This window comes from Harpegnathos saltator, unplaced genomic scaffold, assembly GCF_003227715.2.
Source record: "Harpegnathos saltator strain DR-91 unplaced genomic scaffold, Hsal_v8.6 scaffold10, whole genome shotgun sequence".
Lineage (NCBI taxonomy): Eukaryota > Metazoa > Arthropoda > Insecta > Hymenoptera > Formicidae > Harpegnathos > Harpegnathos saltator.
The window spans coordinates 573,891-598,882 of record NW_020229873.1 but is presented as its reverse complement, the minus strand read 5'-3'; the positions used below and the strand labels follow the sequence as shown (position 1 = coordinate 598,882).

General features: G+C 32.5%; 3 protein-coding genes across 5 annotated transcripts; 2 read left to right on the top strand and 1 right to left on the bottom strand.

Moving 5' to 3' along the window:
* Positions 1 to 1,775: 1,775 nt before the first annotated feature.
* bgm (acyl-CoA synthetase bubblegum family member 1) lies at positions 1,776 to 15,506 on the top strand. 3 transcript variants are annotated; one of them, XM_011152928.3, is made up of 14 exons: positions 1,776 to 2,006; positions 10,299 to 10,363; positions 10,762 to 10,813; positions 11,312 to 11,519; positions 12,167 to 12,301; positions 12,865 to 13,060; positions 13,161 to 13,262; positions 13,342 to 13,408; positions 13,484 to 13,488; positions 13,555 to 14,030; positions 14,152 to 14,366; positions 14,516 to 14,667; positions 14,789 to 14,914; positions 15,237 to 15,506. In XM_011152928.3, exons 2-14 carry the CDS (start codon positions 10,304 to 10,306, stop codon positions 15,429 to 15,431), a joined length of 1,989 nt encoding a protein of 662 aa, XP_011151230.1. In that variant the 5' UTR covers positions 1,776 to 2,006; positions 10,299 to 10,303; the 3' UTR covers positions 15,432 to 15,506. The 3 variants fall into 3 exon arrangements, with proteins under 3 accessions (XP_011151230.1, XP_011151228.1, XP_025152462.1); XM_011152926.3 differs by having other exon boundaries at positions 13,342 to 13,488; positions 15,237 to 15,431; XM_025296677.1 differs by lacking the exon at positions 1,776 to 2,006 and having other exon boundaries at positions 10,304 to 10,363; positions 13,342 to 13,488.
* Positions 15,507 to 16,527: 1,021 nt separating this feature from the next.
* On the bottom strand, positions 16,528 to 17,786 carry endos (endosulfine alpha). The gene is made up of 3 exons (XM_011152929.3): positions 17,724 to 17,786; positions 17,137 to 17,256; positions 16,528 to 17,009 (listed from the first exon to the last, which is right to left on the bottom strand). The coding sequence occupies exons 1-3, from the start codon at positions 17,763 to 17,765 to the stop codon at positions 16,839 to 16,841; spliced, it is 333 nt and encodes a 110-aa protein (XP_011151231.1). The 5' UTR covers positions 17,766 to 17,786; the 3' UTR covers positions 16,528 to 16,838.
* A 1,399-nt stretch (positions 17,787 to 19,185) lies between these two features.
* Positions 19,186 to 24,145, top strand: Letm1 (Leucine zipper and EF-hand containing transmembrane protein 1). Its single transcript, XM_011152930.3, has 7 exons — positions 19,186 to 19,399; positions 20,150 to 20,595; positions 20,690 to 20,860; positions 20,954 to 21,268; positions 21,346 to 21,819; positions 21,914 to 22,348; positions 22,528 to 24,145. The coding sequence occupies exons 1-7, from the start codon at positions 19,345 to 19,347 to the stop codon at positions 22,933 to 22,935; spliced, it is 2,304 nt and encodes a 767-aa protein (XP_011151232.1). The 5' UTR covers positions 19,186 to 19,344; the 3' UTR covers positions 22,936 to 24,145.
* Positions 24,146 to 24,992: the final 847 nt, after the last annotated feature.

Genomic DNA, 24,992 nt, shown 5'->3' with positions numbered 1-24,992 from the left:
TTCTGAGCTATTACTATTAATTGGAAAAATGTCATATGCCGATATAGATTTGTTCAAGAATTTATTTTTAATGTTATAATTTTATATATAGTAGCATTATATTTATATATACGTAGGCAGTCTGAAAAGTTCTCGACCTGACACATACATGGCAGAAACTGTCAAACTATAATTGTATTGGAAAGTGGCATCCCTGATGTAAACCCATGTAAAATTTTATTCGATCTGTCAAGTCATTCGAGTAGTAGCACCAGTTGAAAAAGTTTTGTGCAAGATGTGTACCGCATTTGCTAACAATTGAGCAAAAACGCATTCGAATGCGTGTTTGGCACGTTTTAATCGTTTTAAGCAAAATAAAATGGATTTCAAGCGTCGTTTCGTAACTGTTGATGAAACTTGAATCCACCATTATACACCAGAGCGAAAAGAACCTTCCGGAATCACACTTTAATGATGGTATCGAATTATTGGAAAAACGTTGGAATAAATGTATTGAAGTTTCAGGAGATTATATTGAAAAATAAAACATATTTCACGGCAAAAAGAATTTTCTTTCATTGTTAGGCCGAGAACTTTTCAGACTGCCCTCGTGTGTGTGTATGTATGTATCTATATATATATATATACATACACACGATAATATATATATATATATATATGTGTATGTAATTACATATAAAGCATAATGTATATATATTGTCTAAAATATATTTTTCACTTTACAATCTTCATAATTATGGAATATATTTTCATAGAATGTATAACATACGATAGTGTAAACGACAATATTGACATTGGGTCTACAGGCACTGTAATTGAATATTTTGACTCAAACCTAAATGTATTTCTTTCAGGTAGTCTCTCAAATCAGTTTTTGTAATTTATTTTCATTATTTTCTTGCATTTTCTTTTTTTTCGTTTTTATTTCTAGTGTATACTTTTCGAGCGCACTTTTTATTATTATTTCTTTTTTATACATTATTTATATATTTATTAGTAATTTTTATTAACTTTCCAACTCTTTTAATAAATGCGCCATAATCACATAAAAATTGTTTAGCCCAACATATCATTTGGAAATGAACGAATGAGTTCAATACACTGCATATATTAAAGATTTTTTAAGTATTCTATTAAACCTGTTAAATCTGTTAAACCAGATCTTGAAGGAGATAAATTATCTTTCACATTTACGAGTCTCGCAGAAAAATCCGAAGAATGTACACGAAGTTCTTTATTACTTACATTGACTATAGGATATAGTATAGGATATTAACTAGTATAGTATAGTATAGGGTATAGTCTAGGGTAGTTCTACGAAGAAACGCACAATAAATTAATAAAGCAGTCGTATTTTTATATCTGTACTTCGACCTGAGATATATAGTCAGGACATATATAGTCAAAACATTAAAATTTCAACGTTGAAATTAGAAAAAAATCTAACTTTTTGATGCTTCTAAATATATATCTCCCCTTAACATGATGTTATAAACCAAGTACCCTTTTTAACGAAAAGCTGAAGTAAATAAATATTACTATCATATATTTTTTCCCGACAGAGAAATATAGATGTATGACGTCGGTTAAAAACCAACAAATAAGGAAGAAGTGCAGCTATTAAGAAGCGACTTAAGAAGCGCATTATATGAAAGATAAAGAAGTTTTCCTGTTTTATTCACAAACATAAAACTACTGAATTATTAAAATTTGTCATTAGTTGCTTTAAGAGCATTCAGATAATGATGTAAAATTTGCATTGATATAATGTTGTTCCTTTTCCAGGATACGATAAATCTTAATGTACACATGGTGCGACGACTAAATGCGAACGTATGAAAGTGAAGCATTTACATACACGCAGTCGATATAAATCGCCAGTAGCTCAACGGCCTTCGTGTTGTTCGGAGTAATACGAGAACGCAGCGATATTTTACTATTATATGTGATTTTGGGGCACGAGGTACTATTTACCAAGTGATTGAGAAATTTATCCGAACGATTGGGTAAGTGAAAAACATGGAATGTCAGATGAAAGAACGAATAATGTCAAAGAGACGCGAATTAAAATGCAACTTGACGAGTGACTCTTAATTGTTTTACGCTTGTAAATTGTACGACTCCTCAACTCTTTTTGATCTAATGCTCTCCTTATATAAATGTCGATCGCGTTATATTTTTCAGTGATCGTTTTGCCCACTTTTTATTTTTTGCTGTTGATCATATCTCTGAAATTTAAATTTTGTGTGTTAAATCTCAGCTTCCTTTAGCTCTCTTTTAATGTCATACTGCTTGTCAGTATAAAAAGAAGAAAATTGAACGTCGTTGTATCTTATGTTAATCAAGTTTCCATTGATTATTTTATCTTGTCTTATCTTTCCGGGAGAAAATTACTCATATATATTTATATACCGGGTGTTTCAGACCACCCGGGTCACCCGATTTTTCTGTAAACGCGACATTTTAGAGAAAAATGTTTCAGACAAAAGTTATAGAGCTTCAAAGAATCTATTTACTGATGCTATAAATTTTACCTTGGGATGACCTTGAAAAGCCCAGTCAAGATCAACATAAAAATCTTAAATGGAAACTCCAATTTTTTATTACACCGTCTTTTTCCATGAATTAATTTGAATAACTTTTGTCTGAAATATTTTTTTATTTGCCTAATATTTTTTGAGATTTTAAGGATAACTTGGTAACTTTTCAACATTTAACTTACGATATCTCGCTAACTATCCGTCGAAAGAAAAAATAGTATTAGACTTATTTACTTTATTTACTATCAAGAATATATTACTATAATAGTGCCCTAACTTTTGTTAACTTATCGACCTTTGAAAATTTCAAAATTATTAAAATACGGCTTTTCAAGGTCATCCCAAGGTCAAATTTATAGCATCAGTAAATAGATTCTTTGAAGCCCTATAACTTTTGTCTGAAACATTTTTCTCTAAAATGTCGCGTTTACGAAAAAGTACAATGACCCGGGTGGTCTGAAACACCCGATATAATCACATATACATGCATCTCATATATGTATTTGGTCTCTATATCTGAATATACATAATCATATATGTTCAGATGAAAAATGCTGTTGAAGAAAAAGAGAAAATAATATAACTTAATTAAACATTATGATTTATTACGAGTATAAATATTTATTTACTTCAATACTAACCTAGTTAGAACCACAACATCGATTCGACGCCGATAAGGGTTGAATTAACGTTGATTCAACGTTTCATCGACCATTATAAAGTCAAATCAATATCGAGTCAACGTTATAGTTCTGACTGGGTAAATATTATCTTCATATACGAACGTTGTAGCATGTAATATGCCTAACGATTACATGAGCGTTTTAATCATGATTCTTAACGTTACGAAAGCTAAATGTCACTGAAATGGAAGTATATAAATTATAAGTTTGAGTAATTTAATAAACTTCACAGTTTTGTACGTTCCAAGGTTGTAGAGAACGAAAGATAAAAATCGCGAGATCTTATTCCACTTTATTTATTAATCGATTTATAGGCTTATATCACATATTTATTTATTCATATATTCATTTACATGGATTTATTGGTCGAGTTCGTTCGAGTATTCTGGCGGAATACCACCAGACATTGACAGCACTAATATTCATTGCAGCATGTTAGAAATGTTTGGAGTTGTTTCATTGCCAATATGTAGAGATTGATCGTAACTCTATATTTAGGAACTATATTGTTTAAGAACTTTAAGTTAATAGCGACATGAATTACAGCGGTATAGTATTCTGTAATATTAATGTAATACGCTTCGCTACAACGGGCAATCTGATATACAATTTCCGAGCACTGTAAATGCGAAATATCTCATAATGATTCTATTGGTCTACAATGGCTGTATTGACATGTACAATTGAAGAAGAATCGAATGACGCGGAAAAAAGAAAAGAAAATAACAATAAGACAAAACAATAAGATAAAAGATTGCTCAGTGACGTTAAAAAGAAAAGTGTGTACTCTTCATGTATGCGTATTGGCATAGCGGGAATTCGACACTGTGAATTCGTGCGCTGAGTTTGATTCGCTTGCGATTCATTACGAATATTCAAAAGTCATGCCAGGCGTACTATTGAATATTTCATGCCGGTCTTATGCAATTATGCAGATACGTAATATTTTCATTTTGTTGAATCTAATCTAATCATCTAATAATAATGTAATGCTGATCTAAGAATAAGAAATCGACGATTCTATACTTATATACTATACTTATATACTTATATACTATACTTATATACTTATATACTATACTTATATTCTATACTAATAGCACGCTGTTATATAATAGCACATATTAACAGCGTAAAGTAGAAAAAACGAAAAGAAACAGGAAATATTAACAGCATATATTAACAGCGTAAAGTAGAAAAAACGAAAAAAAACAGGAATATTAATCACGAGAATGCGAGAGATAATTTTACGTTTCGCTACAATCTTTGCTGGTGTTTTTCCATCGTGGCTGACCCGTCGTCGACCAAGACTGAAAGAATATGAGAGCGAACGAAACAGCAACTGCATTATTTTCACGTTAGCACATTAGATAGAATATTGTATTAAATTAAAATCGTCTGTACTAAACTAAAGTCGTTGTACTAGTCGGAAGGTTCAATGCGAGGGTAGATAACGTTTTATATAATATTCTCGCATTATCATTCGGTAACAAACGTTTCACATACACACACACACACACGATTTGCTCGTCAAACGTGTAAAAATGGGGAAAACATGCGATTCTGTTAATGACACAATATTTATTCTAAAGTGGAAGGCAAAGTCCGAAGATTTTATACACTTCGTTGCATACGCTTTCAACAGCAATGACTTGAAACATTTAATCTCACCGCAAATGGAAATTTGTATATATTGGATTGCAAATTTCGCATGATTTGTATACTTTTTTCAAATGCCGTTCAGTACGCAGCCGATATTTAATGAGGGAATTTAACTTATGGAAATTTGTCAGGGATAAATTCTCTCATTGAAGCATCAGCCATGTTCCGGAAACTGCATCCAAGAAGAGTGTTCAAATCATTTTGAAATCCGATATATGATGATTTGCTTTTCAATTAGTTCCTTTTTTATTTTTTCACATGATACACATATCGACTAACGAAGAAACGTCATGTGCACCTTGAGCGAGTTGTAGCGATTGCTTCGATGTGCTTGCACTCTATAAATTTTAATGCTTTTATTTTATAATATCTGTTTGACGCCATGCGATGATAAGAGAATGTCACGTGATTATTATTTATGTAGAAAAATTAAAAAGAGGTATAATCTGTTGTCTTTTGGTATATCTGAGAAAAAGCCATATTCAGCGCTACAAACTGCTTGTATGTAGGTAGTTTCTAGCTAGCTATTTGAAGTTAAATGATAATGTTATCGCGATATTAACGGTAATATTCTATGTCATACCTGTAGTACTGCCAACGCAATGATAGCGTAACGTTTGTAAGTTCTGTGAATGCTCAAAACGCTATGAACTGCACATCTGTTATAATACGCGATTGTCAAACGATATCGGTATATCATATTTATTATTTTATTATTATTCGTGTACGTAATGGACAAGTAAACAAATCTTTGGAATGTTAAAACTGAAGAGATTTAAATTGCAAAAATAACATTATAATGCAGTAATGCAGTAATAATATTATGTTACTGTTATTCATGAAGCTTGCCATCATTATCGTGTTGTGAGTTCCTTAAGCAGTTTGGTAGCATTTGTATTGAGAGTACTAATAATTTCTCCAGATAGTTTTTTTGCGTGAATTATCGTTCTAGATATGCCTAAAATACGACGATATATATTTGTATATGTATATTTGACGATATATATCGTGTGTGTGTGTATGTGTGTGTGTGTGTGTGTGTATGTCGTAATAACACTGACTTCTTGAACTTATCGGAATAATGTTCTGTCGGAATTTAAGTCGAAATTAAATTCCGATATTTAAATGAAATATCGTAAGAGTATTGGGTTGCACGCGGTACGGATTTTTTTATAAAGAAAAGCAATATTGTATATGTTGGTTTTCTATTTAGTATAAAGTGCTGAGTTCATCCTGGATATACTGGAGAAGTCTTGAGGCATTCCTTAGGCATTTTAAAAAGTTGTTAAGGGAATTTTTCTGCAGGATGTACAGAAGAGAAGTTCTATTGGCATTGCATTGCATTTTTTACTAATGAAAAAACATGTGAAAAATATTACTTGCATTATTTAATAAGAAATTATAACAACGGGGACTAGCTTGATACCAGGTCTGAGGTCTATGAAACCAGAATTTGCCCATAGATGGCCGTAGCTGTCAATGTTACCGTCACTGTCGTAGTTACCGTCAAACCGCGTCATTAGCGCCATTTTCATTTGTTGACACTGACAAAGATTTTCAACTCACAACAATACAAGTTTCATACAACAGCATAGCTTGTAATAGCGTTGAACATGTCGAATTTTGTGCCTGGAAGCTACGATTTGTGGACAGCATTGATTTTCTGTTACCATCTGAAGAAAACTGTTGCAGAATCGCATCGAATGCTTGTCGAAGCTTATGGTGAGCATGCTCTTGGTAAATCACAGTGCTTTGAGTGGTTTAAAAAATTCAGGCGTGGCGATTTTTACGTGAGAAACGAAGAACGTGAAAGACCACTGAAAAAGTTTGAAGACAGCGAATTGCAAGCATTGTTGGATGAGGATGACGCTCAAACGCAACAACAACTCGCGGGTCAATTAAATGTGACACGAGGAGCCATCTCCATACGTTTGAAAGCCATAGGAAAGATGCAGAAGATGGGAAAATGGGTTCCACATGAACTGAATGAAAGACAGCAGGAAAACCGAAAAACCACTTGCGAAATGCTGCTCGCCAGATACAAAAGAAAGTCACTTCTCCATCGAATTGTGACTGGCGATGAAAAATGGATATATTTTGAGAATCCTAAATGTAAAAGATCATGGGTAACTCTAGGCGAACCATCGACATCGACTGCAAGGCCAAATCGCTATGGACGGAAGATAATGCTCTGTGTTTGGTGGGATCAGAAAGGTGTAATCTATTATAAGCTGCTAAAACCTGGCGAAACCGTTCATACTGAACGCTACCGACAACAAATGATCGATTTGAATTAAGCTTTGCGTGAAAAACGATCAGAATATCAAAAAAGGCAACACAAAGTGATTTTGCTTCATGATAATGCACCATCACACACAGCAAAACTGGTGAAGGAAACGATTGAGGCGTTTAGTTGGGAAATATAATACTTTCGCATGCGGCTTACTCACCAGACTTGGCTCCATCCAATTACTACTTATTTGCATCGATGGGATACGCACTTGCTGAGCAGCGCTTCACTTCTTACGAAAATGTACGAAAATGGCTCGATGACTGGTTTGCCTCAAAAGAGCAACAGTTTTTTTAGCGTGGCATCCACAAATTGTCAGACAGGTGGGAAAAATATATAGCTAGCGATGGGTAATACTTCGAATAAAATATTTTTTATCATTTTCATACAATAAACGTGTATACAAAAATTCCGGTTTCATATTTACATACCTGGTACGTTCAGTATTATGTTGTCTCGTGAGTGTTTAATACGACGACATTTACATAATATATGTTAATAATAGAACGTTGTGAATAAAAAGAAATAGACTAATATCTAGAAGTTAGTAAAAAAAAAGGAAGAGAGGAAAATAAATGCAAATTAATGCAGTCAGTTCAGCAATAAAAAACAAAGCTAAACAGCTTGTATGCCGCCTCTATCGTACGTCTCTATCAAAGTTATACATAAGGTTGTCAGGTGACAAGAGGGCAAAATACATTACATTATCATTTATCGAAAATATATTACGTAAAATATCCGTATACATATACCAGGTGTGTCGGAATTCCTTTCTGGTTTTTTCGCTAAAGAAAACACGTTATTTACAATGGATAGTTAAAATATATTTATTCAAAGTATTGGCCATTTGATTCTATACATTTTGCCCATCTCTCAGGCAATTTATGGATGCCATTCCAAAAGAACTGTTTCTCCTTTCTAAACCATTCATCGAGCCATTTTTTAACTTCTTCGAAATCGGCGAAGTACTGCTCTGTAAGCGCGTGCCCCATTGATGCGAAAAGGTGGCAGTCGGATGGAGCCAGGTCTGGAGAGTACGGCGGGTGCGATAAAACTTCCCATCCAAGTGATTTCAACACTTCTTTGACTGGTTTTGCTATATGATGTGAGACGGCGCGTCATGCTGCAAAATCACCTTATCATGTCTTTGAGCGTATTGTGGACGTTTTTCGATCAATGCACAGTTCAAATTGATCATTTGTTGTTCGTAGCGATCAGTATTAACTGTTTCTCCAGGTTTCAACAGTTCATAATATACGACACCAACCTGGTCTCACCAGACACAGAGCATGGTCTTGCGACCAAAGCGATTTGGCCTTGCAGTCGATGGGCCATCTTCGTCAGGTGATAACCATGATTTTTTTCGTTTGGGATTTTCGAAATAAATCCATTTTTCATCACCCGTTACTATTCGATGCAGAAATGACTTCCTTTCATACCTTTGAAGCAGCATTTCACTGATGATTTTTCGATTTTTCAATTGCCTGTCATTCAATTCATGTGGCACCCATCTTCCCATCTTTTGGATCTTTCCCATCGCTTGTAATCGTTCACAAATTGCTACTCGGCTCACATTCAACTTTTCTGCCAATTGTTTTTGAGTTTGTGTTGGGTCTTCATCCAATAACTCCTGCAATTCCGCATCTTCAAACGTTTTCGGCCTACCAGGACGTTTTTTGTCTTGAACGTTGAAATCACCACATTTGAATTGTCGAAACCACGTTTCACATGTTCTTATGGTTGGAGCATGCTCACCGTAAGTCTCTACCAGCAAACGATGACTTTCAGCGGCTTTTTTCTTTTGATTAAACAAGAATGGTATACATGTGTATGTGCGTGCGTGCGTGCGTGCGTGCATGCGCGTGTGTGTGTGTATGTAAATCGCTATATTAATAATTGAAAATCTAATTATAAATATATATATATATATATGAATCAATATAACAGCAATAATAAATGATTTTAATATTATTTTGTTATAAATAAACAAAAAATGTAAAGAAATAAATTTGAATTTTGTTAAATATCGGTATTAGGCAATAGATATGATTATATTAAACTTTGAACCTTGAACTTGTCGCTAAGCACAATAGTCGTTATACTAATATAATTGTAGATTAAGACATTCTGAACAAAGTTATTTACTATTTTGCAAATAAATACGCAAATTTTCAAGTTATCAATTAAAATAGCCTCTAGATGTGGTCATTTTTCAATCATTAATAACTTAATAACTATTACGATTTTTGCAAAATGGTACTTTTCTTCTCGGTTTGATATGTACATAACAATTATATATATATATATATATATACATATATATATATATTAGAGATATACGAATCAAGAATTTTTATGTCGAATCGAATCGAATCTCATTTTTTAAATTCGAATCGAATCAAATGAAATCGAATTGAATCATTAAAAAATTTAACATGACTATTAAACATGCAAATAATGATCGAAGATTTTAATATGAAAGGGAATATTGATATTGTAATATCATCTTAAAGTAAAATATATATTTAAATATTTAAAGTAAGTTATAATTAAGTTATTAATTATAAGTTAAATTAATTAGAAGTTAAGGGTTCAAACATACAGGCCCAGATGGCCCATTTCGTAACTAATGCACGCAAACATAATTATAATGTATTTGATAATGTATTTGATTCCTATTCGCATTATTCGGATTCGAATCATAGGAATTTGGATTCGAATCGAACCGAATTACATTAGATTAGATTTGATTCGATTCGAATTCGAATAATTCGCACATCTCTAATATATATATATATATATATATATATATATATATCTTTTTTCAAGTTATGTTAAATTTTAGTAAACTATATAACTGTTACAACAATAACAATTTTTCGATAACTAATTATACCGGTATCGATAACGGAGAAATAACATATTACATTTATGTTATACAATTTCATATGAATAAGAAATTATATCGAACATATACGTTGCATGCAACTTACATATTATATTATCTGTTATATTTCGTTATATTACGACAATGTAACTGTTATACATCTGTGTTAGTGGAACGTGTGCATTCTTACTGTATTATCAATCTTTCATTATTTATAAATAATATTATTCTTTTAGAAAAAATGTCTGCGTCTCAGCCTGTACAGTATAGACTCATGAATGAATACACGAAAGATAATAAGGTATGTTGTCATATAGATATGTTATCCGTAAAAAGATATGCAAACGGTTGATCATGTTGCAGAAATATTTGGATCAAAGATGCATGATATGTTTTATCTCAACTATGAAATAATGCCGAAAAATAAAGAACCAAGAGTATGCAAAAGTGTAGTTACATTTATTATTATAATTGAATATCTTCTGGTAATTAAAATTCAAAATTCAATAACAATTCGTTACTCATGTTCGCATATTATGCGCGGTAATGCCCGTTTAAATAATTCGCGGAGTGCTCACTTCTAATTCGAAAATGTTGAAGAATTTAAATATTTTTTGTACAATGCAGTATAGTATGAGTTTATTTTGAAGTATCAATAGACATGCAAAATGTATATAATTTGTTTGCTATTTGTTGTAGAATATGCTTCAAGCAGTCAAATACGCAATACCTAGTGAGACTGGACTCGATGGTAATTTTATTCAATCTGACATCACTTATATGATTCCATACACAATCCATACATAATCATGATTCCATATCTATTATATAAGTCTATGTATCATAAGCGTCCCAAATTTATTCAAAATTCTAGATCCTAATAAATCTAGTACTTCCATCAAGAAAATTAAATTGAAACAGAAATATTAAATTAAAACAAAAACTCTCAGTTTGCGCTTTCTATAAATTTTATAACATTCTGGAAAAGAGAATAAATTCTTATTTTTTTGAACATATGATAATGAGCTTTAAAACTTGTGATAAACATATCTTAAAACCAAATGATTAGATAGATATTCTTTATAGAAACTAGACATTATTTTAAAAAGGAAAGCAGAACAATTGCCTTTCTTATCAGAAAAACAGACATTTTTCTTTGTGCACTTCACTTCTATCCATTTTTTTCCAAAAGGAATGAACTCTCCGAGTTCTCTTGAATTATTTCTTGGCATAATTCGATTGTTTGCAGGACCAGATCAGGTATTGCCTGCAGATGTGGATACAACGTGCGAAGCGAACGGTAAAGTTCGAATCAAGTTGGACAGCAACAAACACGATTCGTTTGTGCCTGTATCGATACCTAGCGTTTTAATGAAAACAGCGCAATATTATCCGGATCATATTGCGCTGGTATCTTGTCCAGGACCCGATGGGAAAAGAACTATGTACACCTATCGGTAAGTGTTGCATCAGCTAAAATAATCGGTATTCAATAGAAAAAAAAAGACATCTTTCATATATATTCTTCACATTATTCGGATGATGAACCGCAATGAACGAATAAGATGCCCAACGCTTATCATGCGACTGCTGCGAGGGCCCCTTAAAATTTCTCCTGTGTGTTCTGTATCAGCGGAATTGCTCGAGATTAAATTGGAGCAGACATAACGATGTGTTATATTACACTTAATGATAAACAATTCTGTTCCTTAAATATGCACACAATGTATTGCTTTACAGAAAAAGTTCGTATTATATAAAAATATATTTCAAGAAAATTTTAATTTTCTTCGATTTCTTAACTTAAATTATTAAATTACCTCATCTTTATTTTGTGCGATGAATACCTTTCTTGGAATACCTTTCCAAAGCTGTAGTTAGATTTTACTATCTTTTGCTAAACGTGTACATTCGAGAGATTAATTATACTATATTAATTATATAACTATGTAAAAACACAATTTAATTTAATATACAAATCGCATGTAGTCTGTTTACCTTGAAAGTGAGTGATGCTTTGAGTGATTCATTGCGTACGACAAATACAGCTATATCGTGACGATATATAATTAATAATATAATACTAATTTTATTTTTGTTACAGGGAATACGAACAGGCTGTGAGAACTGTTGCTAAGGCGTTCTTGAAATTAGGCTTAAAACGATACCACAGCGTCTGTATATTGGGATTTAATTGTCCACAATGGTTTATTGCTGATCTCGCGACTATATATGCTGGGTAAGAGAAATCATGATTGTTTGTTGGGTAGCGTCTCTTGATAAATAATTAATTCTAATTCATTTTATTTTCGTTGCAAGCTCAACTTTTTTTTTTAAGAACTATGAAACACATTTATCCAGTAAATGTCATAGATCGTGTACATACACATATCTTGATGAACTTCTTCGGCTCACACACTCCCGGCACAAGTAGCAATTATGTAAACCGTTAGGCACTTGTGTACATACGTTCTTTTACATACTTGAATATAATTTATAATAATAATAATATGAATATAATGTAGGGTAGTAAATAAGACTTCGTTTGTTCGGTATTCATTGCTTTCGATTTTTCAAGAAGTCCTTTCATTAATTGACCTGCGACAGTCTAAAATATTCGTCCTCATTCGCCGAAATGTCCTGAAGTGTTCCGCACTCAAAGGATTAATTCAGCACTGGTTTCGCCATTCATATATATTCGTACGATTTATGTAGAGGAAAAACAATATTGTTATTAGTTATATTATTTTATGTTTAAACACACAGCTTATCGATATTATTTTTCTTTTGATTTTGTTTTAGTGGATTTGCTACAGGAATTTATACTACAAATTCTCCGGAGATATGCCAATATTGTGCAGAAAATAGTCGAGCAAATATCATAGTCGTCGAAGATGAGAAACAGTTGGCAAAAATCTTGAAAGTAAAAAGCAGTTTGCCGAATTTGAAGGCGATTATTCAATACGAAGGCATACCTACGGAGAAAGATGTTTTAAGCGTGCGTAAATTATATAATTTATGTCATTTTTGCTAGAGAAAAGAAAATGTTTATTAAGGAAAAAAGAATATGTGCCCTAACTTTTTTATTTTCTTCCTAGTGGGACGATCTATTGGAGATAGGGAAGAAGGAATCAGACGATAAATTATTATCCACTTTGAAGTTGATCGGTATAAACGAATGTTGCACTCTAGTGTACACGGTATGTTGAGTTCATTTTTATTCCTTGTGCTTTGTCTAACGCATCGCAATTGTTCACTTAATTTACAATTGTTTTTTAGTCAGGAACATGTGGGTATCCAAAAGCGGTGATGTTAAGCCATGACAATATTTTGCATTGTGTAAAAGGTGTGTGTAAGTTCTTAGAAATGACTAACAAAACCGAAGTTGTAGTCAGCTATTTGCCGTTATCTCATGTTGCAGCTCAGGTGAGTTGTCATCGAGTGGAATAACATTTCATTTGGTCGTGACTGGATTTTTTTCATCAATTTCAGGTATGTGACCTTATGTTAGGTATCTATATAGCGAGCACAATATACTTCGCAGATAAAAATGCGTTGAAAGGTTCATTGCTGGAGACATTGGCCGTAGCGCAACCGACCCTCTTCTTAGGAGTGCCCCGAGTGTGGGAGAAGTTTCATGAAAAAATGATGGAGAAGGCACGCAGTAACGGCGCTATAAAAACCTGGATCGCTAAATGGGCGAAAGCTCAAGGGCTTTATTATCACACGAATAAGATGAACAACGTGGATGATAAGCACTGGGGCTATATCTTCGCGAAGTGGCTTGTGTTCGACAAAATAAAGGCGGCATTGGGTCTGAATAGATGCCGCATCTTCGCTAGCGCGGCAGCACCCATTAATATAGACATCAAAAAATTCTTCTTGAGTTTGGATATGCCGTTGATAGAAGCATACGGAATGTCTGAGAGTGGTGGGCCCCACACATTAATCGATCTTAAGAATTTCACGTAAGTTGCACCTGCTTGTTCAACTTGTTATATCTATTGTCACTTGTGGCAAAAATGTAATTTTTGTTAAAGGTCTTAAAATTTATTATTTATGATAAGATGTCGTTATTCTCGATCCTAGCCTGCAGGGTGTTGGAATAGCTTTACCTGAAATGTACACAAAATTGGACAATATAAACGAGCATAGCGAAGGAGAGATCTGCATGGCTGGGCGACACATATTTATGGGTTATTTAAATGCACCGGACAAAACTGCGGAAACCAAAGACAAAGACGGATGGTTGCATAGCGGTGATTTTGGTAAATTAGATTCGAAGGGAAATTTGTTTATCACCGGTAAGCGCTTGTCCTCCTCCATCTATCGCGTTTGCATACGTCGCTACATTAATTCTTATTAAATATAAGCCAATACTTACACCTTCATATTTTACTACATACATAAAAATAATATATAGTAATGTCTTTTTATGTGTATTTTCTTGTAGGTAGAATAAAAGAGCTTATTATCACAAGTGGAGGGGAAAACATAGCATCAACTAACATAGAACAAGCAATATTAACCGAATTGCCGGCATTAAGTAATGCTTTATTAATCGGAGATCAAAGGAAATACTTAACAGTGCTCGTTACACTTAAGGTATAACGAATGAGATACTCAGTAATATCCAAATGTAAAAAATTAGTGCTTGGATGTAAACATGGAAATAAGGTCTAAATGACCTTATTTCCTTTAATATCCTATCGGATGTATGTTCCAGAGTGATATGAATAATGATACTGGGGAGCCTTTAGATACACTAAATCCAGATGTGTTGAAATGGGCGAAATCCATTGGTAGTAAAGCCAAGACAGTGACGGATGTTATAAATTCTCGTGATTCACTGGTAAGCAAGATATTTCGATGAAAATTAAAAAATAGTTATATTTAATAATGTAGTTCAATATGAAGTATATATGAATATATATGGATCATATAGTTCAAAAACTAAAGCAAGTAATTAAGTGTTTAATATAAACAATGTATAAGATAAACCCAACAAGAAGATAGGAATGTTTGACAGTGTTGCAATTCATTTTTTCTTTAATTCATATAAATCATTATTTTTTTTATCATAGAAATTCTTTTCGAATCATTTAGTTAGAAAAAATGATATATTCTCATATATTAGATTATATCTTAGAAAGTGCTTAATTTTCTTTTTTCAGATATACGAGGAGATTGACAAGGCAATCAAGAGAGCTAATATGCATGCTATAAGTAATGCTCAAAAAGTACAAAAATTCGAAATTCTTCCTCATGACTTTTCAATATCAACTGGAGAATTAGGACCTACATTAAAGCTTAAGAAATATGTTATTATAAAAATGTACAAGGATTTAATAGAGAAAATGTACCAATGAAACGAATTGATAAAGTACATATCAACATAATGATTAGACAGCTATACATATAGATTAAAAAAATATAAAATTCTAAATGTATATATTAACCTTAAAAAGAGGAAAATTTCTGATTAAAAATATGTTAGTATTTTATCAATTTTTAAAAAGAAAAGAATTTATAAAAAGAAATTTAATATAAGTTTTACATCATTTTTATAATTCTACATGATTTTTATAGCTTTTACAGATTTATATGTATCATAACAAGAGAATGGGATTATACATCTTGTTCTATAAAGGTTATAAAGGCAACTAATAATACGTGTATATTAAACTTTATAGTGTACAAATATTTAATGTTAATATTAATCATACCATTTTTTTTTATTAAATATGTTAGAAGCATGTACAAATATGAAAAAGATGACAAAAATTATAAGAAATAAAGACAGATATGCTTATGATATTGTTTAAATAAATAGGGAAAATATTTGTACACATATTGTATAATGTATCAACTTATGTATCAAATGGGAGAAAATAGAAATATAAAAATAGAAAAAATATTTAAATTGTAATATATTACTAAGTATACTTTACATAATAATCAAAACTGCAGTTATGTTTAAAATCATTGTTCATTCATTCTTCCTACATACAGATTTTCACAGTAAATGTGACTTTTCATAAGAAAATAGTCTTATTAAGCGCATCACAGCAGATTTCGAGAGAGAAATGCAGATCTATATATCATTTTGTGCTCAATCTTATTACACGCATTGTGTCAAACTACACATTCAGATTATTATGCTTATCAGTTAATCAGTGACACATTTCTGCATCATTAGATAATTATTCTTATTATACTAACTTACTTTCTCACTTTCCAAAAAATTGATAATTTTCCAAATATTAATTTTTACATGTGTACATTTAAGATGCGTATTTAAGATGCGTTTATTGCTAACTAATAATACAATCTGGATACATTATTTAAAAAATTTTTTAATTGTTTTTTGCAAATTAGAAGATATTGATATATGTCCAAAATAAAAAATTTTTGATTTTGATAATTATAATAAAAGAATGTAATATGTAAAAATTATAAATTCTTAAGCCAATATTGACTCACATTCACTTGAATAAATTACAAAATTTAAAGGTCACTGTCGCATATACACACAAATTACTATTTTTAACAATATTACAAATGTTTTCCTCAAGCAGCTAGAAAATAATTAGTTTACTAAAGATACAAGGTTTCCATAGTATTATAACATGTCTTTTACATAAGATTTTTATAAAAAAATGACCAGACATAGAGTCATTCAAACTTCTGATTATATATGACTATACCATATTATTTCAACATCTAAACATAACACTAATTAACAAAGTGTAATTTAAAAGGATGAGAGAAGCATCTTATGAAGCAGTTGATGTATTAAATTTTTGTTGGATTATGGATGTTTTTCGCTGTGGTACTGTTTCGGGTGTTGGTATAGCATCTCCTGTTGGCAAAACACCAGCTGGCTTTGGCTTGGCCGTAGATTTTTGTTTTGCCATTTGATAATCCCCAGAATCAAAGTATTTTTGCTGAAAGTATTTGAGATCTATTATTTCCACAAATTTCAATTTTAGAAAAGAATACAAATGCTTTCTTTGATACCACCAATATATATTAAGTTTTATATAATAAATATAATAAAAATAATATATTTACCCCCTTAGCCAATCTTTTCTGCAAAAACACGGAATGACCACCAAACGGCCGGCCAGCTGTATTTGGAAATTTTGCCCTTAACTTTGCTTCCTCTATCTTTTCTATATCATTCGATGACAACTATAATACAAAATCAAGTGAAGATAATATATAACAAACATAGTACATAAACAAACAATTCTGTACAAGCAAAACTTTTATGAAGGACTCTTTTTACTTATTTATCACTTTTAATATAGACTTAAAATCTGCTTTATTGTCATATTTTACATGAGCTTAACTCTTAACTCATATAATATAGTACAAATGTTTCTTAGAAAGCATTATAGACTGTTATAGAAGTAAAATAATTAAAGTCTCAATATACTTTTCTCATTAATTTAAATCATATTCGTTAATATATGTATTTATATACAATTTTTACAGTAAAATGTTTTTCAGGAGAGGAGAGGGGGAGCAAATTACATGATGTCTCGAAACTCCGGTGAGTATATATTCTTGACATTTTGACATCTACCATATCAGTGAAGGATTAAACGATTATCGGTCAATTATTCAGAATGGATTATTCAGAACGGATTGTTTACCTCCGTGGTCGGGCTTTGCTCACTCGTTTGTTCGTCACTCATCGTTGCGGCTTTTGAAACGCACTACTTGTCACTGACCGCTTCTTCTCACAAACGCGCCACTTAGTACTTTCCGAATACTAATTTCGACGCTAACGTATGTAATGTACATAAGCTAAACGAATGGCGCAATAATGTCGAAGCTGATATACGCGCAGTTTTTTCTCGATTTAGATTCCCGTGGCCAGAGGAAATTGACTTCTCGTTGGGTTTTAGCGCGACGCCGCGAAAAGATCAGCCACATCGAAATTATTGTCAACGCAGGGTGCGTTCCGTTTCACTCATATGCGCGCATTTTTTATAGTATACGTGACATAAACTATAGATAAATGCGCGCATATGCGTGAAACGGAACGCATCCGCAAATGCTTTCGAATGCGCACTCGAAACAGGCAAGCGCGTCACATGCGAAGTCATAAGGCCCATCTACAATGGCTGCAAGAACCAGTTCAGTTCAGTTCGGTATATGGCTTTATGTAGAAGGGTGCACCCATACGCCATTCTCCAGCTGCATTAAGGGGAAGGGGCTGCAAGAATAAGGTTCTAAGCATAAGCAGTAAAGGCCCATCTACAATGTCTGCAAGAATAAGGTCCTAAGCGTAAGCAGTAAGAAATAGACCAACCACAATCGATTATTATAAGAATAATCGACTATGGTTGGTCCATTTCTTAAGCCCCTTGCACAATGCCAGGCAACAGGCAACAAGAATAAAAATAGACCAATCACAATAGATTATTCTTGTAATAGTCGATTGTGATTGATCTATTTTTATTCTTATTGCTTAGCATATTATTGCTTATTGCTTGTTGCCTAGCATTGTGCAAGGGGCCTTATTCTTGCAGCCATTATACATGGGTCTATATGTTTCCAGATGACCGTTATTGAATTCGCCCGATGTTTCCATTGCATTCATTTACATTGCACCATTCTGCACGTTCTGTTCTCGGTGTAAAATAATTACGAAATCAATGGCCGCGTTCAGTAGAACAAAGTGATCAGAGAGCGCTTAGTGATTATTGTCTATGATTGGAGCATTCTTTTAGATTCTTCATAGACCCAGAAGTATTTACCAATCAGGAGCGAGATTCAGTGGAAAATCTAGTAATGTTGTCCAACTGTTGAGTCTGCTGAATGCAGCCAATGGCTGCGTTCAGTAGAACAAAATGATCAGTGAGCGCTTAGTGATTATTGTCTGTGATTGGAGCATTCTTTTAGATTCTTCATAGACCCAAAAGTATTTACCAATCAGGAGCGAGACTCACTAAGCACTTTCTGATCACTTTGTTCTACTGAACGCGGCCATTGTAATCAAGGGAGAATAGCGTATGAATACACCTTTCTACCCAAAGCCATATACCGAACCTGAACCGAACTGAACTGAGAATGTAATCAAGTTTTCCATCTAGCTATTAGATCCGTGACGATGACGACACCAGCTGGTCTTTGATTGTGGCTGCTATATTCAAAGTGATCGGTGGCGTGTGATGGGCAATAAGTTATCGCGTGTGTGCAACGAGACGAACGAGACAACACAAATCCGAAAGAATTCAAGTAACTGCGAAAGAAGCGTGTAATACTGACATGAACTCCTTGATTCTCACGAAAATGATGACCAGCCGCGGTGGAGTTGTTCGACGTGCGTATCACAGAATATTACTTCATATCCTATTATAGATTAGCACGATTTTGTAATAACTTGTAACCTGCGTTATAGATAAAGGCCTTAGCTTAACGTTACATTTACATAACACATATATGTGTCACGGTAAAATAAACGATGCGTCAATGCTTTCGAGTGTTGACAGACATTTTTCTTAATTTTTCTAATTTTTTCATCGATATGTTATTAAAATCGCGTCGCATTGTAAAAGGTACGATATAATCGTAGGTTATGTCACATTAGATTGGCCTGAAATTTTCCATCGACATCGATCGTAGACATTGACATAGTCGATGTTGATCAAAAGATTATCATTATGCTGTTTTATGCTTTCATGTCAGATCAATTATTCAGGAATATGTAATAATTATCTTTCAATCATTATATTAGTTATCAATAATAAACCTGCCTTTATCATTAATTTTTCATTAACTTATTATTACTACATCATTACTGTATCATTAAATTACACATTATTCATACCGATATTACACTAATTTTTAATTTGTAACATTCTACATTTGTATAATTATTTTTTGATGTGTAACATTCTACATTTGTATTATTTTTTGTTAATTGATTATAATCTTAAATTGATATTGATCTTTGATATTGATCTCATGATATTAATCTTAAACTTATTTATTTATTATTTCTTAATATATTATATTATTTTTGTCAAATGATATTCTATCTATATTTATTGATCAAAAATTTCTGTTTCAGGATACTCCTCATTAAAATTATGGTACAATATAAATCATACAATAAATGGTACACCTCTAGTTTATACAGGTTTACACAATCCAAATAAACTATTGATGGAGCCTATATCATCATCGATATGTATTAATAACACAACATGTCTTCCAATTCGTACATTCTATTTAACTCCAAATTGGAAAGGCCAGGAGTCATCGTCTAAAGTTGAAGAAACAGTGAAGAATATCAAGGAAGAGAAGGAACTGAAGCAGAAAATAGTGGGTGGTCTTATAAAAGATGAACCGTCAAAGAAAGCTGTTACTAAAGTCACAATGTGGCAAAAAATTAAAAGCGAAATATTGCATTATTATCATGGTTTTCGATTATTGGGACTTGACATGAAAGTTTCAGCAAAGTTAATATGGAGAATTTTGCATGGCAAGGAGCTTAGCAGAAGGGAACATAACCTGGTAAGTTATATATAGCAATTGTTATTAAAATCTGAGCTACTGTACTACTGCATTAGCAGATTAAGATTTGCTAATTAAATATTTATTTTGACAGCTGATAAAGACAACTGGAGATATGTTCAGGTTGATTCCTTTCTCTGTTTTTATCATTGTTCCATTTATGGAATTTTTACTTCCTGTAGCAATTAAATTATTCCCTGGTATGTTACCTTCTACTTTTCAAACAGCAACTGAAAAGGAAGATAAACTTAAACAGGCCCTAAAGGTAAATCAATTTCCTTTGAAACACCATACAAACAGTATATTTTAGTAAAAATTTAGCAAAATATTAGTTTGTAAGTAAATGTTTTATTTATAGGTCAAAATAGAAATGGCCAAGTTTTTGCAAAAAACATTGGATGAAATGGCTGTACAATCATCAGACCACAGATCTGAGAAGGCTAAGGAATTTGCAGAATTTTTCTACAAAGTACGCACAAGTGGTACCGTTGCAACTAACGAAGAAATCATGAAGTTTAGCAAACTTTTTGAGGATGAAATAACTTTGGATTCTCTATCACGACCACAGTTAATCGCTCTATGTCGTGTACTGGATGTACAGACACTTGGCACTACTAATTTCTTAAGATTTTTGCTTAGAATGAGATTGAGAAGTCTTGCTGCAGACGATAAAGTATGTACACCTTCTTTTCTTAATAAGATACCTCGATACTTCGGCTGTTAAATTAAATCTTCCTTTTCCCGTGACAGCTGATCGAGAAGGAAGGAGTCAACACCCTAACTAGAACTGAGTTACAACAAGCTTGCAGAGCACGCGGTATGCGTGCTTATGGATTGCCAGAGAACAGATTAAGAGATCAGTTGTTACAGTGGCTGGATTTGAGTCTAAATAAGAAAGTTTCACCTTCTTTATTGTTATTATCACGAGCGCTTATGATACCAGAAACGGTGCCTATGTCGGACAAGTTGAAGGCGACTATATCAGCTTTGCCTGATGCGGTGGTCGCTCGTACGAAAGGCGCCATCGGGGAGAAAGAGGGTAAACTGGATCACAGAACGAATATTGAGATTATAAAAATGGAGGAACGTAAGATCGAAGAGGAAAGAAAGGAACAGAAAGAAATCGAGCCACAACCGATCATTTCAGAACCTAGCACTAAAGAAGATGAAATTACCACTACAGATATGAAAGTTCTAGAACAGGCTCTGGATTCGATTGGCAAGGTTAGTGAATAATATTTATAATATATAACTTTCTAATATGTAATAATCTCATATTTATTTCTATATTTTAATATGTATATAATCTTATTTTTAGGACAATAAGAATATGGCTGTAGAGAAGGAGGAAATAAAGGAACTTAAAGAAGAAATGGCCGAATATCAAGAGGACATTAAAGAATTAAACCAAATTAAAGCAGAGGCAAAGGGCCAAATAGATATAGATAATATTAAAGTATCAAAAGGCGCTATGAGATTATTCAATAAAGTAAATAAGATGATTTCGAAGATGGACGCTGTTCTGTTGGAACAATCTGAGAAGAAAATGAAACAGAGAATGGAATCGTTGGGTCCTGACGAGGTAAAGGATGCCAAAAACGTTGAAGAGTTGGTCAAGATCGACGAATTAATTGCAGCCATTAAGCAAATTCAAAATGTACCCGATGAACATCGGCTAAAACGCATAGCAGAAATTTTAGGGAAAATTGATGATGATCAGGACGGTGCTATCAAAATAGAAGATGTCTTAAAGGTACTGTTAACTTTCATAGTCAGTATACTTTTAACAATACATAGTATTAACTTTCGCCAATTGTGATAAATATGTGAAAATATGTACAGAAATTCGTATACATTACTGGATGACTTTCTCTCGTTACATTGATAGTGCACTTACGTTTGTGTTAATTATATGTGATGAAATTCTTACAGGTTGTAGAACTAATAGGTCAAGAAGATGTTAAACTAAGCAAAGAGCAAGTAGACGAATTAGTAGATTTAATGGACAAAGAGGAAGTATTATTAATGGAGGAGCAAATGCAGAAGTCATTGCAGAAGAATTCGAACGAAAACCAGGAAGAAAATATGAAAGGCACGCATAAGTCCACGGTGCCTGCTACGCCAGTAACGAGCGAGCCGGGATTTGGAAGAGAGGAATTGCTAGACGATGCTGTTAGGGAGTCCAGTACATCTCACACGGGCTCGTCTATCGAGGAGAGCAAACAGAAATCGGCCGCTATCCTCAAAAGTAATTCCAAATCTGAGGAAGTGAAAAATGCCCCACTTAGACCGAATGTTCCACCGACACCGAAGAAGGCGGAAGGTTCCAAACAACTGTGATTATCGCACAATGAAGCATAAATTAATATATCTAATTATCGGAGCAATATTTTTACCAAAATTTGACACCACAAAGTTTTGGTATGGATCTTCGTCTGTATGTTGTATCCCGCACATGTTCTTATTTTTCGTTTTCTTCTTTCCATCCTTAGCAAATCTTTCCGACATTATTTGCTGCAAGTAGAGAACGCATCGTTATTACGGTGAAAGTTAGTTAAACGTTTTGTACTCGTGCGAAGCACAAAGACAGGTTAAAATAATTGGTCGTCGCTGAGGTAGAGCCGATATAACATTGCGTTGGTACATTATACATAGGATGTATACGTGGATATACGTCTGCTAATGTCTGTCATATGAAATATCGAATTAATAGGTTATCTTCAATTTCGTACCATAAACAGACACACATATACACAACCTCGAAGTTTCCATTCGAAGACTGTGATGCATTTAACAGCATCATTTATTACACTGTATCTTTTTATCAGTAATATATATACTTGTGCTAAATATGTTACTAAATGTTCATTCACCGAAGTTTATCGTCGATGTTACGCGTTAATTCTTCTCAAGAATATTCTGCAACGTTGTTAACAACGATAGATAAACGAGGTATTAAAAAAAGAAGTGTTCGGTCTCTGTTATGATATACAGATTAACTGCAGTGCATCCAGAAAGTAATCATTCCATCTGTCTGAACGCCATTCTTGTACATTTGTGATATATTTGACATACTGATAGTTGTAATTCAGAACAGCAGTCGTAAATTGCACGCGAATTACTTTGCAGTTTCAACAGTTTGGGCTATTTGGCGAAAGAGCGAGATACATCTATACATAAAAAAATGTACAGTAATTTATAATTTATTTTATCACTTGTAAAGCAGAGGGACATGATCCTACGTCATATATATATATATATATATATATATTATATAAAAGTGGATAAAGTGTAAAAATATATTATGTATATGTACAAGTATTACCCGCGCTCATCTTACGTAGAGTGCTACATTTGCAGAAGAAACTTTATTAAAAACTTAGTATTTCTATTTATGACGAAATATTGTATCGGTATTGCAGTGTCACATAAAAAATCGGGAGATATTTATATGTACATTTGCATTATTCTTAACAATGTTAACCGGGCGAAGACCATTTGAAATGTATTATAAAAACATGAATTTTCAACATAAACTTTCAGAAGATTATCTATTTCTTTACTTCTGCGCGCATGAAAATCCAAATACATATAAGTATGTTATTTTTAAAAATTTTTATAGGATACTGTTTTGAAAAAGAAATAAAGTTGAAAAGAAATAAAGTGTAAGATCAAGTGTCCTAAGTAAAGTGAAGAGTTTTTATAAAATTTTATATTATTGCACATTTCTGTTTCATTTGATCTATTTCCTCCGTTCTGTTGCTTTCTTTTGTACATTTGTTGTAGAGTAATTAATCATTAGAAAAAATCTTTTTATATACTATAAACCATAGGAATTGATTTTACAGTATTCTCTAATTCATGTAAAATATGAAACGATGCCGATTCATTGCTCAAAATTACTTGGTTGACAGTGAGTCATCAGATAAATCATAGATGATGTCACTTTTATACTGATATAGATATAGTAAATATACTATTACGTAACAATCGTTGGTCATTTGTACGATCGACTATTGTATAAATCCATTATTAATCAGTACGTATTGATACGCGATATATATATATGTAGTATATTATTTTTGAGTTCTAATCTTCAACATTTTCATAATTTCGAAAATGATGAAAAAATAATAAGCTTCGATAAGATTTACTTCGATATTAATGACGAAACTTATTTTACGTTTTAATACCTTTGTAGCCAGGATCCTTATAAATATAAATAATATAAATTATGCTATTATAAATAAGAAAAAACCTATTAATTCTTGTACCGAAATATATATTTTCTTGATTAATATTAAAATATATAAATGATTTACTTCGCTTTATTTATATGAAACTAAGTAACTTACTTAATAAATATTAATCTATATTTTGTTGAGTGCTAAACAATT